The sequence below is a fragment of the Falco punctatus genome (assembly GCF_963210335.1).
Source record: "Falco punctatus genome assembly, chromosome: 4".
Taxonomy (NCBI): Eukaryota; Metazoa; Chordata; class Aves; order Falconiformes; family Falconidae; genus Falco; species Falco punctatus.
The window spans coordinates 104,075,409-104,087,919 of NC_137583.1; the positions used below are offsets into that span (position 1 = coordinate 104,075,409).

The following is a 12,511-nucleotide window of genomic DNA, read 5'->3' on the forward strand; positions in this document are numbered from 1 at the left end:
GTTAACTTCAATGAGTAGTTGCCACGCCTTGCACTGGCACAGCCACCAATTCCCCACAAGGTTTCTGAAGTCCATCTACTGTCTGAGCTGTTTCTTCATACTCTCCAGGCCAGCTCACCCTGCTTCTTGTCCCTGCTGCATCCCTCTCCTTATCTCTCCTACCTCCAGGACACTCTCTCTCTTCCTTCTGTTTCTTCAAGATCTCTTTTCATTGGTTTCTCCTCTTCCATCCCCCTTAGAGCTATTTAACTACTTAGCAGGAACCAGCCACAGCTGCACCTTATCCACATCAGCCAACCCACTGCTCCTGAAGCCAGCCCACAGCTGTATATTATCAATGTTAATGAACCCAGCTTCATTTCTCTACAGTTCTTCTACAGATGATGGGATAGAATCCTCAGCAAGTTGCCTGATGACACAAAACCGGGAGAAGCAGTTGACAGACAAGCTGGGTGTGCCGCTATCCAGATGGACCTGGATGGGCTGGAGAAATGGACTGACAGGAACCTCATGGACCTCAGCAAAGAGAAATGCCAAGTTCTGCACCTGGGGAAGGATAACCCCATCCATCATTCCCCCTCAGGCTATCCAGCTGGAAAGTAGCTTGGCAGAAAAAGCCCTGGTGGTTCTGATGGACCGGCTGCTCTTGCAGCAGAGACCAGAAGCACTATGGGCTGCATTACGAAAACCATCAGCAGCGGGCTGTGAGATGATGTGAGAGATGATCCTTCCCCTCTACTCAGCACTACTGAGACATAGCTGCAGTGCAGGGTTCAGTCCTGGGCTCCCCAGTACGTCAGAAACAGGGACATACTGGATCAAGTCCAATGAAGGACCATAAAGATGATGAACTGGAGCATCTGACATGAGAGGATGAAAGAGCTATCTATGACTGTTCAGCCTGGAGAAGAAAAGGCTCCAGGGAGTCTTATCAATGTGTATAAATACCTAGTGGGAAGAATGAAGAAGAAGGAGCCAGACTTTTCTCAGTAGTGTCTGGTGAAAGGGTAAGAGGCAATGGGCACGAATTTAAATACAGGAAATTTCATTTATATATAAGAATCTTCTTACAGTGAGGGTGACCAACCACTGGCACCTGTTGCCCAAAGAGGTTGTGTAGTCTCCATCCTGGGAGTCACCTAAAACCCAGCTGGGCATGGCCCTGAGGTACCTGCTCTGGCTGGCCCTGCTTTGAGCAGGGGCGCTGCTCTAGGCAACCTCCAGAGGTGCCTTCCAGCCTTGGCCACTCTGTGATCCTGCCTGGAGCATTTGCCTTTCACAAGCGTGTTGCACCACTTCAGAATTAGGTTTCAAAATAAACACTCTACCAGCATTTCCAGGCTTTGCTTATCAGACTGTAAGTGACTCTAAGTTTATGAGTCTAAATATTGAGCTTTTTTAATCCAGACTCTGGACTATTACATCTCTCAATTATTAAGATGAAGGGAGCATTTTAAGGGAAAGCATTCTGTTTTAATATGTTGGTCAATTTGCCCATTCATTAGCTTAGCAACAGAGAGATCTATTTCCCTTTTATGTTTGCAGCTACCATAATAAAGCAGTAATTAGCAGTAAGTAGTACCTGATCAGGGTATGGGATAAAAAGAGATAACTCCCAACAAGTACATAAAAACAAAACCTACATGAACAAAATTAAAATAGACAGGGGTTAAACTTTGGCCCTATTCATTTAAAACAAAATCTTAATTCCCTACAGGGCACACCATTTACTGCTGTAACTAGGCCTGTAAAAATGATCCATAGTCAAAACGCCTAAAATAACTATGGTCACAAAGCTTTCATGGTTTAAAGGTTACCTGCAGCGGATGATTAAATTGCAATGAGCTGAAGTGAGGAGAAAGATCTTTTAATCATTTCAGTTTCTGTTTTATTTTTCTGTGTGACAGTATAATCTGTCTTTTCATGGCTGGTACAGAAAAGTCTGCATCAAACAGATCCTGGCATGGTCCTGGGGCCATGTTCTCTGCTATCTGAGGGAAAGGAAAGCATATCTCTGTCACAGTATTAATTACAGGTCTGCAGCTATGTAACAAGATTGGGTGAGACAGGCTGTACTTGAGGTCCACAGTAATACAGCGCTATCTAGTCTTCCCATATTCCACCCATGGATTACAACTACCTGAAAAAATACTATCCCCAGAAGAAATTTGCTGGATGATTTCCTCCTCCTGCTAGCTCTCTCCTGGAGGCTGAATTCTTTAAATCAATTCCTTTTTGCATACAATTTGCAGAGAGTAATGTTGAATTTCATATTCTGCCTTTTATATTGCATGCAATCCAGATCCTCATTCATTGTACGGCTACTATTAATTATCACAGGCTAAGAGGTTTTGAGGTATTTTTCCTGAGAGCAAATTCCCATACTCTCTCTAGCTTGTATGCTTTCACATTTTCCCTTCGGTAATATATTATTTTACTTTCAGGCTTTTCATTCGTTAATCTATTTTGGACTGCATTGCTCTGCATGAGCTGAGCTTCTGAAAGAGTCTTAATCACTCTCCAACTGCATTTTTCTCATCATTCTCTTTAAATTTCTATTCAATAAAGACAGAAAATGCAAAAATTATGCTGTTCCACATCAGCATTCAGACCATTTTTATAAATAATGAGGTTTTAGGGTACTGCTAAGCCTCATCATAGTCCATTAATAATCTCTTTCGAGAACGTAATTTACTTATGCTATAGCTACTTCATATGTCCTTCATTTCAAATCCCACGAGTTACTTTGCCTCTGCTTACAGAGGTCAAAGGCTAAGACTGACATTTTCAAGAAGAAAACTGGTGAGAAGTCTTTTAATAAACTAACCCACCAACAGGGATATCCGACTTCACTCACATCTGCACTATCAATGAAGGCACTACTTGGCTAAGATACTGACTGGTGCCAGAAGGAGCAGCTAAAGTCTTGTTCTTTGCAACAGACAACCTAAACGTCCATCATTATGTCAGCTTTATGTATAATTTCATTTTCCTGTTCTGTTTCTTCCCCTTTTGTGGATAACGGGCTAGCTGAAAAGGGTCACATAGACATAGTCCAGCTGGCTGGACAAAAATGCACATCGCTCTCAGCTTATCTGAAGTAAAGCAAAAATACACTATCCTTGGCTGTTCTTGTTACACAATAACAGGAAGATTGCGGTGGGAAAAGAATGTTACAGGTGGGAACAGATAACTACAGAAGAGAAACTAGGGGCGGGCTTGGTATTTAGGCAACTAACCAATAATGAGCTTAACTTTTGTAATATGTATGAGCTAATTATAACAAGGCATAAAAGGTGACTGTAAGGTACAATAAACGAAGTCTGCTGATCACTCATATTGAGTGACTGTGTCTTCCCTCCGTCGCAACACCCTTTCTCATCCACAAGACTCAGGTTTATTTCTTGCATGTGCCAGTTTTTTTCCCTCTCCTGCCCCCCTCCCTTCCCCCAAATCCCTTGTTTTTCCAAGTTTTGCTAGCTCTACTTTTCCAACTTGGCAAAACCACCAGGGGTTTCAAGAGTCTTTTTCCTTTCTGTGTAACTATTTTTTAAAACCTCAATACTATACTTGAATATACCTTGCTATTCTTGTCCAAAATTTCAGAACAGGTTATCACCTGCTAATTCTACCACTGTGCCACATGGAAGATGTATAGGCTATGCTGTACGCATTCTTCACTGTTACCGCTCCACACCATGGCTAATGAGGTAACACAACATATGGGAATGAATAAAGCTGAAAAGAAAATGAACCACTGTCAGAAATCTTACGAACTCCTATATTATTGTTTGCTGAATGTCATCTGTGTGGTAGAACATGCATAAGTCTACGATATTTGAAACATCTTACAATGAGGAAAAAGGCAGAATTGTAAATGGAACAGGTAACAAAGGGGAGGTTAGTCATAAACCATTTATCATCACGTAGTAAGTCATCAAGTCATTACTGTGGAGTCCTAGCTTGTTAGCCAGTCTCCATTTCGCATAAATGTTCCCAAGCAATTTCTGTGTCACATGCATACGAAAAATCTATCCTAATGAAGTAAAAACACAGAACAATCAATGTGTCCTCTTCTGGTCAAGAACAAAAGCTTTACCACAGAAAGGTCTTTTATTTATTTTTATTAAAATAAGTTCCCTCTTTCCAAGAGAATTACTGATATAAATCTTAGGGTGACTAAAGTTCTTACGTCTCAAATGAGCAATTCTCAAAGCTGAGAAAAAATCACAGTACACACCAAGGGTGACAATACAGAAAATCATTGTCAGTCCCATTTTTTAAGACATGTACAGCATAAGTTAAACGCTTGCAAAGCACAAAGTGGCATTAGTACCACCAAAGCCAAATGAATTTGTGAGTGCTATACGCCGTTTTTCAGTTTTCCACTCCTGAGCTGTTAATGGAACATAATTGAGATCAAACTCTGCCTCTGTTTTCTCTAAGTTTAGAGTAGGTGGCAAAATTCCATGGTAACAGGACAGTGCAGTAAAAGCTGCTTCAATAGCTCCTGCAGCCCCCAAGAGATGCCCCGTTGCTCCTTTTGTTGAGGAAACTGCAATATTATGTGAGTGGTCTTTAAAAAGCCTCTTGATTGCTCGATTCTCAGCAGCATCTCCTAGAGGTGTAGAAGTTGCATGTGCATTGACATATGTTATGTCTTCTGGTTTGATCCCAGAATTTTTTATTGCTGCAGACATACACCTAAGGAAAAAAAAGACAGAATGCTGAAATTGTCATTACATTTTTGTTGCTAAAATACCTGTACAAACCAAATGCAAAAGAATAGGATGCTTTAAAATGTTTATCAAATGTGAAAATCTGCACAACATACTTTACTAGAGATGTAAATGACAAGATATGGATTCATCTAACTAAACACACTAGCATCTACATTTAGCCACCTAAGAAAGATAGTAGTGGTGAGACCCACTATAAAATCAGACTTGCTGCTAAAAATCCCCCAGTTGGGAAAAATGCAAAGAAAAAGTAAGAAGATACAACAAACAATCCCTACAGACTACATTAATAAAGCAAAAACCTTTTTCAATGTAAAATTTGAAAACATTTGACAGGGAAATAACTACCTGAAATTATTGCAAAAATTTAGGTTCCCTCCACTGAAGTTTCTCTAGCGTAGCAAAACATTAATGTAACATTCAGTACAATGGTCCAAGAAATCCTCTTCCCATGGTAAGTGAAAAGAAGATTCCCTAGTCTTTACATTTTGTTTTCCCTCTTATTTACAGTATTAGGGAATTATGAAGAATAATTGCTCTATCAAACAAAAATATTAGGAAATTAAAAAAAAATTCTGCACTCATCTTCCCTGCGAGCTTTTGCATGCTTTCCAGAGGCTAGAAGATGTCAAGGAGACAGCACAAATTCCTATATATATAATGAAATTTATTGAAAGTCACGCTCTTCTACCCTGATACTATGTTCCATTCTGACTCCCCATGACCTGTGGACTGTGACTGCCTCTATAAAACATGCTTTTTTACGACAACCACAGAAGGATCAATACAGCTCCATACTGTGATTTTCTCACAGATTTCCCCCAGAAATTAAGAGATGAATCACACATCTCCTTGCACACACAGGTTAACTACATATCTCTGAGCAGAAGAACACTGACTCGTTGAAACTTACGAAAAATAAGGAAATAAAAGGAAGCTCAAAAGAAAAAGATACCACAGGCTGCTAAGCATCCAGCTTAGCTTAGGATGGAGGCCAATTATGCTCACTGTCACTACACAGTGAGCCAACATCCAAGCAAAAAATATTACTGATCAACCATGAGGGAAACAGATACATTTAGTTATGTTAGCTGCAAGGAATACATTTACTTAAGGAGATGACACATTAATTGTGTTGAACACACTCTATATGCATGCTTCTGAGTCTGGCTTTGCCCCTCCCTTCCTGCAGGTTTACTTCAACATGTGTATTAGTCTCCAACTGAAGTAGTTACTAGAAGATGAGAAAAAACATATTACCCTGAATTTTTTTGATGTGGCAAATAAAATTCCTTACAGAAAAGAGAAGCATATACATTTCAGATTTAATCTATGTACCGCTGCAGTAATGAAATATTGGTTTGAAGACTGTATTAAAATGTATTATCTCATCTCAAGGGTGGAAAGGCTCAACATTTTGGAGATACCAAGATTAAGTTTCAGCTACTTTCCCCTATGAATTTCATTTATATGCTACTGCAATCATAAAATATATGAAAATTCTGTTACAATATATTGCCATATCATCTCAAGGGTAAACAAGTCTGAAAATCTGAGATAAGACACTCCTGATTACTCAACACAGTAAGTCTGCAGAACAATTAAGTATGAATCAAATAGCATAGAGAGAAACTTGGTATACTACACTTCCTGGAAAATCTGTTAACCCGATAAATATGCAAACACAGGTCTACAATACCATGCAGAAGTTTGATCTATTTTTGCAGTGATATATTGAATTCTTTTATTAAATATTCACATATATTCAGAATAATGCAAACTAAATCTTTACTAATGATTCCAGTGTTAGCAACAGCATTCAGTCTATTCTAAGCTCACAAACTTACACATGTAATTTAACCGACAATTAGGTCAATGATAAAGATGAGTATCATCTACTTGTGAACTGTTTTTTATAAGATTAACAATAATGAAGCTTTACCATCTCACTTAACCGTACTGAAGTGTATTTCTGCTACACCCCTACACCAACACTCTTAGCTGCATCAGAATGAAGTATTTAAACACAATTGTTGCACCACCATATGACTCAAGTACTTTCCCTATGAAGAGCTGAAGTCTTTTCTAAAGAAGAATAGCCACAATTAATGCTAATTACATGTATGGTAATTATTCTAAAAAACTGTATCCTCCAAGTGCTCTACAGCTTTGTCACTTGGGACTTCTTCAGGAACGCTATTCCACTTTCAGACCACAATTAATGACATGACCTGCTTTTGCAGTGGTGTCTCTTTTCTCTATGGACAAAGTCTGAGGAACCTGAAAAGGTTCTATCATACTACAAAAATCTTTAAAAAGAGGTTTCCGTTGAGACTTATTTGTATGAACAACTGTAGGCACCAAACACAAAACATTTTCACATAAAGTTTTCATAACTCTATGCAAAAAGGCTGATTCTAGCAAGAACTCACCTTTGCCTTGTTACTGAAAAAAGAAAACTGGGGCAAAACCTTACCAGAAGCTCTTTCATTTTTCAGATTAAGTTTTCAGGCTTTTGGAATATTAATTCAAGATTGAACAGCATTTCTCTAGGAAAAGCATACAATAATAGAAACATATGCACCCACTACAATTAACACATGAAATTGCCTTCAAAATCAACATATAGTTCTTACCTGAACGCACCATCTCCCTCTGGATTAGGTGCTGTTATGTGGCAAGCATCACCAGACAGTCCATAACCTAAAACTTCAGCATAGATCCTAGCACCTCTTTGTACAGCACGTCCATATTCTTCCAAGACCAGCACAGCAGCACCCTCTCCCATTACAAACCCTTCTCTCTGCGCATCAAATGGTCGACAGGCCATTTTAGGGCTTGAGTTAAAGCTTGTGCTGAGAGCCCGAGCTCTTGCAAATCCAGCCAAGGACAAAGGACTAATGCAAGCCTCAGTCCCTCCAGCCAACATGACATCAGCATCACCAGCAGCAATAAATCTAAAGGAGTCTCCAATAGCATGTGCGCCTGTGGTACAAGCCGTTGACACCGCATGATTCGGCCCTTTCAATTGGTATTTAATGCTGATATGGCCTGCTGCCATATTGACTAAAATCTTTGGGACAAAGAATGGGCTGACCTTGTTATAACCCTTTGTTTTAAACAAAGCGGCCGTATCAGAAATGTCTTCCAGTGGAACCATTCCCATCCCAATTGCCACACCGGCACTTAAGCGATCCTGTTCAGACTGGGGAGACCAGCCAGAGTCCTTCATTGCTAGCTCTGCTGCACCGATGGCCATCACAGTGGCAGAGCTCATGGATTTGATCTCTGACTTTGACACAAAGCTTTCTTCGCTGAACTGACCCTCCTGGTTTCCCCTTGGCACACAAGCAGCCACTTTACATGGGACGCCTGCATATTCTTCCCCATCTAGCGATGTAATCCCACTGTCTCCTTGGAGAAGGTGCTTCCACACAAACTGAGTCCCCACACCAAGAGGGGACACTAAGCCAATACCTGTAACAACTACTTTCCTTCGACATACAGGCAGTGACTTGCTGAAAGCTCTTCTGTGGTTTTGTAAATGCAGATTTAAATTCAGATTCCAGAAATGAAGATTTGCAATCTTTAATAGATCACGTGAGCACTGTGAGAACATGGTGGAAATTGATCACTTCAAGCACATTTCCGTAACTAGGGGGAAAAAAAAACCACAAACACAACAATAAAACAGCCAATGTGAAAAACATTCCAAGTACACTAAATGAATAACCTGCTTTTTAAATGAAAGCCTATTTTCAGCCCTGCAGAAAGGGATGAGGTTTCCGTGTCTGTAACCAGGATTAGTACGTGTTATGGCAGACAGTGCTTAGAAACATGTTCATTTTGTGAATGCCTCTAGTGCGCTCTCCTAGCATAAGCTGCTAATGGGTATGACTTTGCACCAGCGTGGACTGTGAGGCACTCTCTGGTTTTGCTGCAAAACTCCCCCTGGGGCTTTAACCACAGCTGGCTGGAGGGCTGGAGGTATCAACAGTGAACATTAAGAGCTTCATTCTTGTAAGGGAGAAAGTGTGCGTTCACCTGAAAGTGTATGCCCTACCATTATCATGTGAAGGATGTTGTCATCACAACTTTTATGTCAGGCAGAATGGTCTACAAAACTCAGAACAGGAGTCAAGAAACTCCTCCTGGTTCTGTCACCAAGGTAATTACCTATCTTGGACAAGACTCCTCGTCTTTCTACCCCCACCTACCCTTTATCAGTCTTGGGGTATTTAGACTGTCGGGGGCAGTACCTCAAGTGCATTGGAGCAAGATCATAGAATCACAGAATCATTTAGGTTGGAAAAGTCCTTTAAGATTAAGTCTAACCGTTAACCCAGGACTCCGAAGTCCACCACTAAACCATGTGTCTAAGCAGTGCATCTACATGTTTTTTTAAACAATTCCAGCGGTGGGTGATTCCACCACCTCCCTGGGCAGCATGTCCCAGTGGTTGAAAAATGTACCACGCCACCACCTCCCTTGAAGGTAACACCACTAAATGCCACGTTACTGTGAGGTCTCAGGTGATGGCAGAAGGCCACTGCTCAGCACAAGCATTTCAGGTGGGGCGAGAGGCCCGTGCCACGCAGCAACGCGCTGCAGCCCCTCGCTCTCACCCTGCCTCTGCCACCACCGCTCGGGAGCCGGCCTGACCGCACGTGGCCGGCATGCTGAGCAGGGCAGAGGCTGCAGCTCACCAGCACCTATGCTATGGGCTTCAACGGGTCCTCGCCTCACAGAAAGGGCAACCTGGCATCGCCAGGTCTTTGGGCACATGCGGGGAGCCGCATGGGGACCGTACGGGGCCACCGGGCGAGCGTGTGCCTGCTAAAATAGACAGCCCTGCTCCTTCCTGCGTTGCGGCAGCACAAGTACACAGCAGTGCTATTCAAAAAAAAAAAAGCTAAAAACAGTCCTTACTAATATGGGTTTTTTAAAGGAGCCTGCTTTAAACCCGGACCCAAATTTGCCATTTTAATTTTTTAAGCCACTTAACTTGGATTTTATAAAAAGAGGCAATAACGTATGTGCAGAGGTCTTTACAGCAGTGCGTGCCTAACAGCCAAGTGCAGCCTTCAATACCGGTATAAAAAAACCAGGAGGCCTGGCCTGACCCACGCAGCGCTACGGTACCTACTGTGCGCGCCGAACAGCCACCGGGAGTAACTTGGAGTAACATGCCCCCGGGAGCAAGAGCTACCGGGCGCCACTGGGAGTTCAAAGGGCCTTAACTACTTTTAATGTTTACACCCTGACGCCACGGGGCTCCCCTGCGACACCCCAGGTTTCAGCCGGGCTCGCCCCGCCCTGCGCCGCCACTGCCGTCCCGGCCCGCCCCGCTAGGCGCAGCCTGCCCCGCCGCCCCGCCGCCGGCGGGAAGCCCCTCAGCTCCCGCAGGGGCCGGCGAGACCCCGCCTGCCTCCGCCCTAGCCCTCAGCCGTACCTCCGCCGGCCGCACTCCCCCCCCCGCTCCACGGTGGTTGGCTCTGCCTCGCTCCCCCGCTCCGACGGCGCGGTGCTGCACCACCCGGGAGGCTGGGGGGGAGTGGGGAGGCAGGCGACGGCTTTGTAGCCGATCCCCGATGCCACGATTGCTGAGGAACCCGGCAAGGGAATCGGTAACTCGGCGGTGGACTGCGCGGCCCGGCGGCGCTTCCCGCCCGCGGCGCGCGGAGGATGGTGGCGGCACTGTCTGGAGGCGGCGCGGCTCGGCCGCTTGGTCGCCGGTGTAGGCGGGCAGGAGGCGCGGCCGCTTAAGTAGCCCGATGAACTGGAAAGTGCAAGGAAATTCCTTCCTCCGCCAAACCGCGTATTTGAAACACGCAAGGGAAAAGTAAAAAGCCTACCCCCCCAAAGGAGCCCACGGTCTCAGCGATACACAGGAGGGTTGCGCTGAGGTCGTGAGGGAAACTGTCGTTGCCCGTCGGTTCCCTTAATGCTGCATGCGTACTGCAGCGCATTTCAGCACTGAGCTGGCAGGAACTGTCAGAACTCCAGCGGTAAACAGTATGTAACCAGGAAGGCCATCACACACATGCACACTGCCGTCTCTGCCAGGCCTACTTTATGTTCCACCGTAACTAATTCCTTGGCACAGTTTTCCTGCCTACGCTTCGTTCCCTTGCTGTAGTCCCAGTCCCCATCTGATCTCTTGTTATGCTGCACCCTTCAGATGCCCATTCTTCTCCAGCTCCCAGCTGCTGACATTACTGGCAGAAAAGACCTGGGGGTGCTGGCTGACAGCCGGCTGAACATGAGCCAGCAGTGTGCCCAGGTGGCTAAAAAGGCCAATAGCACTCTGGCTTGTATCAGAAACAGTGGGGCCAGCACCCTGTACCAGCACTGGTGAGGCTGAACCTTGAATAATGTGGTGGTTTGGGCCTCTCACTTCAAGAGGGAAGTTGAGGTGCTGAAGCGTGCCCAAAGAAGGGCAACAAAGCTGGTGAGGGGTCTAGAGAACAAGTCTTGTGAGGAGCAGCTGAGGAAATGGGGTTGTTTAGCCTGGAGAAAAGGACCCTCAAGGGGGACCTCATTGCTCTCTACAGCCGCCTGAAGGAGGGTGTAGCGAGGTGGGTGTCTATTGCTTTTCCCAGGTGAGGAGTGATAGAATGAGAGGAAATGGCCTCAAGCTGCACCAAGGGAGGTTTACATTGGGTGTTAGGAAAAATTTCTTCATTGAGAGGGCTGTCAAGCACTGGACGGGCTGCCCAGGGAACTGGTAGAGTCACCATCCCTTCAGGTATTTGATAGATGTGTAGATGTGGTGCTTAGGGACATGGTTTAGTGATGGACTTGGGTTAACGGTTGGATTCGATGACCTTAAAGGTCTTTTCCAACCGAAATGATTCTATGATTCTATGAAAGTGTTCTCCACATGGATGCTGAAATGCTGGCAGAGAAGACAGACGTAAAGACAAGTTGATTACTGACTTTACAGGAGTGCCTTTAAAATATATGTACAAATGGGCCAACTGCATCAACACATGAAAGTAAACTATGTTGTTGCTGCTTCCAGATGCAGGAACCTAGGTGCATGATCTGAACTGAGACCATGCTGCTAGCTATGCCTGAGATGATATGTAGGAACATACTTAAGACAATGGCACCATGAAATATATTAAGTCCAAGAGCTATCATGCCAGAGCACAAAATGTGTGCCAAAGTCTCATCAATAAAGACTTCAAGCATGTACTGCTGGAAAATAAAAACAAACAAAACAAACAAACAAAAAAGATGCCAAAAAGGAGGGAATTGCAATATTTAATAAAGAAAAAATAAATGCTTGTGTAGTTTTTTTTTAGATGAAGATTCTGTCTTTAATATCCTTTTAGAAGTAACATTCCTTGGACATATAATTTAATGTGTTAGTAATTTGTTGGAAGTTGGTGCTTGGTTTTCTAATTTTTCACACCACTTTCCTATGAGGACTTCCAAAGCATTATTTACTAACAATATATGCTTTATGTACTTATGCTACGCATATGGTAATACAGTTAAATCTTTAAATTTAAGAGGGGAGCTGACATTAAGAGCCACATACCTATATGAAAAGCATGGAAAGGAAGTGAAAAGCTGAAGCAGCAGCCAAGAAACAAGGAACATAATCTTAAATTAAAATGTTATTACTTTGATACCAATTCCATGATTTTGAGGCTGAATTAATGACTTAAAATATGCTAGTAGGATTAATAGCTAATCTCAGCAAAAGTTATTTGTGTTGGGTTAAATCTCAGCTTTTGAAAGGGATAGGTACCATGTTCTTT

The 12,511-nt window shown here is 43.4% G+C and overlaps 1 protein-coding gene across 3 annotated transcripts; it reads right to left on the reverse strand.

Moving 5' to 3' along the window:
* Positions 1 to 4,107: 4,107 nt before the first annotated feature.
* OXSM (3-oxoacyl-ACP synthase, mitochondrial) lies at positions 4,108 to 11,404 on the reverse strand. 3 transcript variants are annotated; one of them, XM_080385062.1, is made up of 3 exons: positions 10,192 to 11,404; positions 7,376 to 8,393; positions 4,108 to 4,704 (listed from the first exon to the last, which is right to left on the reverse strand). In XM_080385062.1, exons 2-3 carry the CDS (start codon positions 8,356 to 8,358, stop codon positions 4,302 to 4,304), a joined length of 1,386 nt encoding a protein of 461 aa, XP_080241188.1. In that variant the 5' UTR covers positions 8,359 to 8,393; positions 10,192 to 11,404; the 3' UTR covers positions 4,108 to 4,301. The 3 variants fall into 3 exon arrangements, with proteins under 3 accessions (XP_080241188.1, XP_080241190.1, XP_080241189.1); XM_080385064.1 differs by lacking the exon at positions 10,192 to 11,404 and adding an exon at positions 9,886 to 10,176; XM_080385063.1 differs by lacking the exon at positions 10,192 to 11,404 and adding an exon at positions 9,882 to 10,176.
* Between the last annotated feature and the right edge of the window lie 1,107 nt (positions 11,405 to 12,511).

Bases quoted from the DNA above. Each gene is read 5' to 3' on its own strand.
- OXSM (XM_080385062.1), bottom strand. From the start codon at position 8,358: ATGTTCTCACAGTGCTCACGTGATCTATTAAAGATTGCAAATCTTCAT. The intron at 4,705-7,375 runs GTAAGAACTATA...TTTTTTCCTTAG, and splicing joins GAGGGAGATGGTGCGTTCAG to GTGTATGTCTGCAGCAATAA.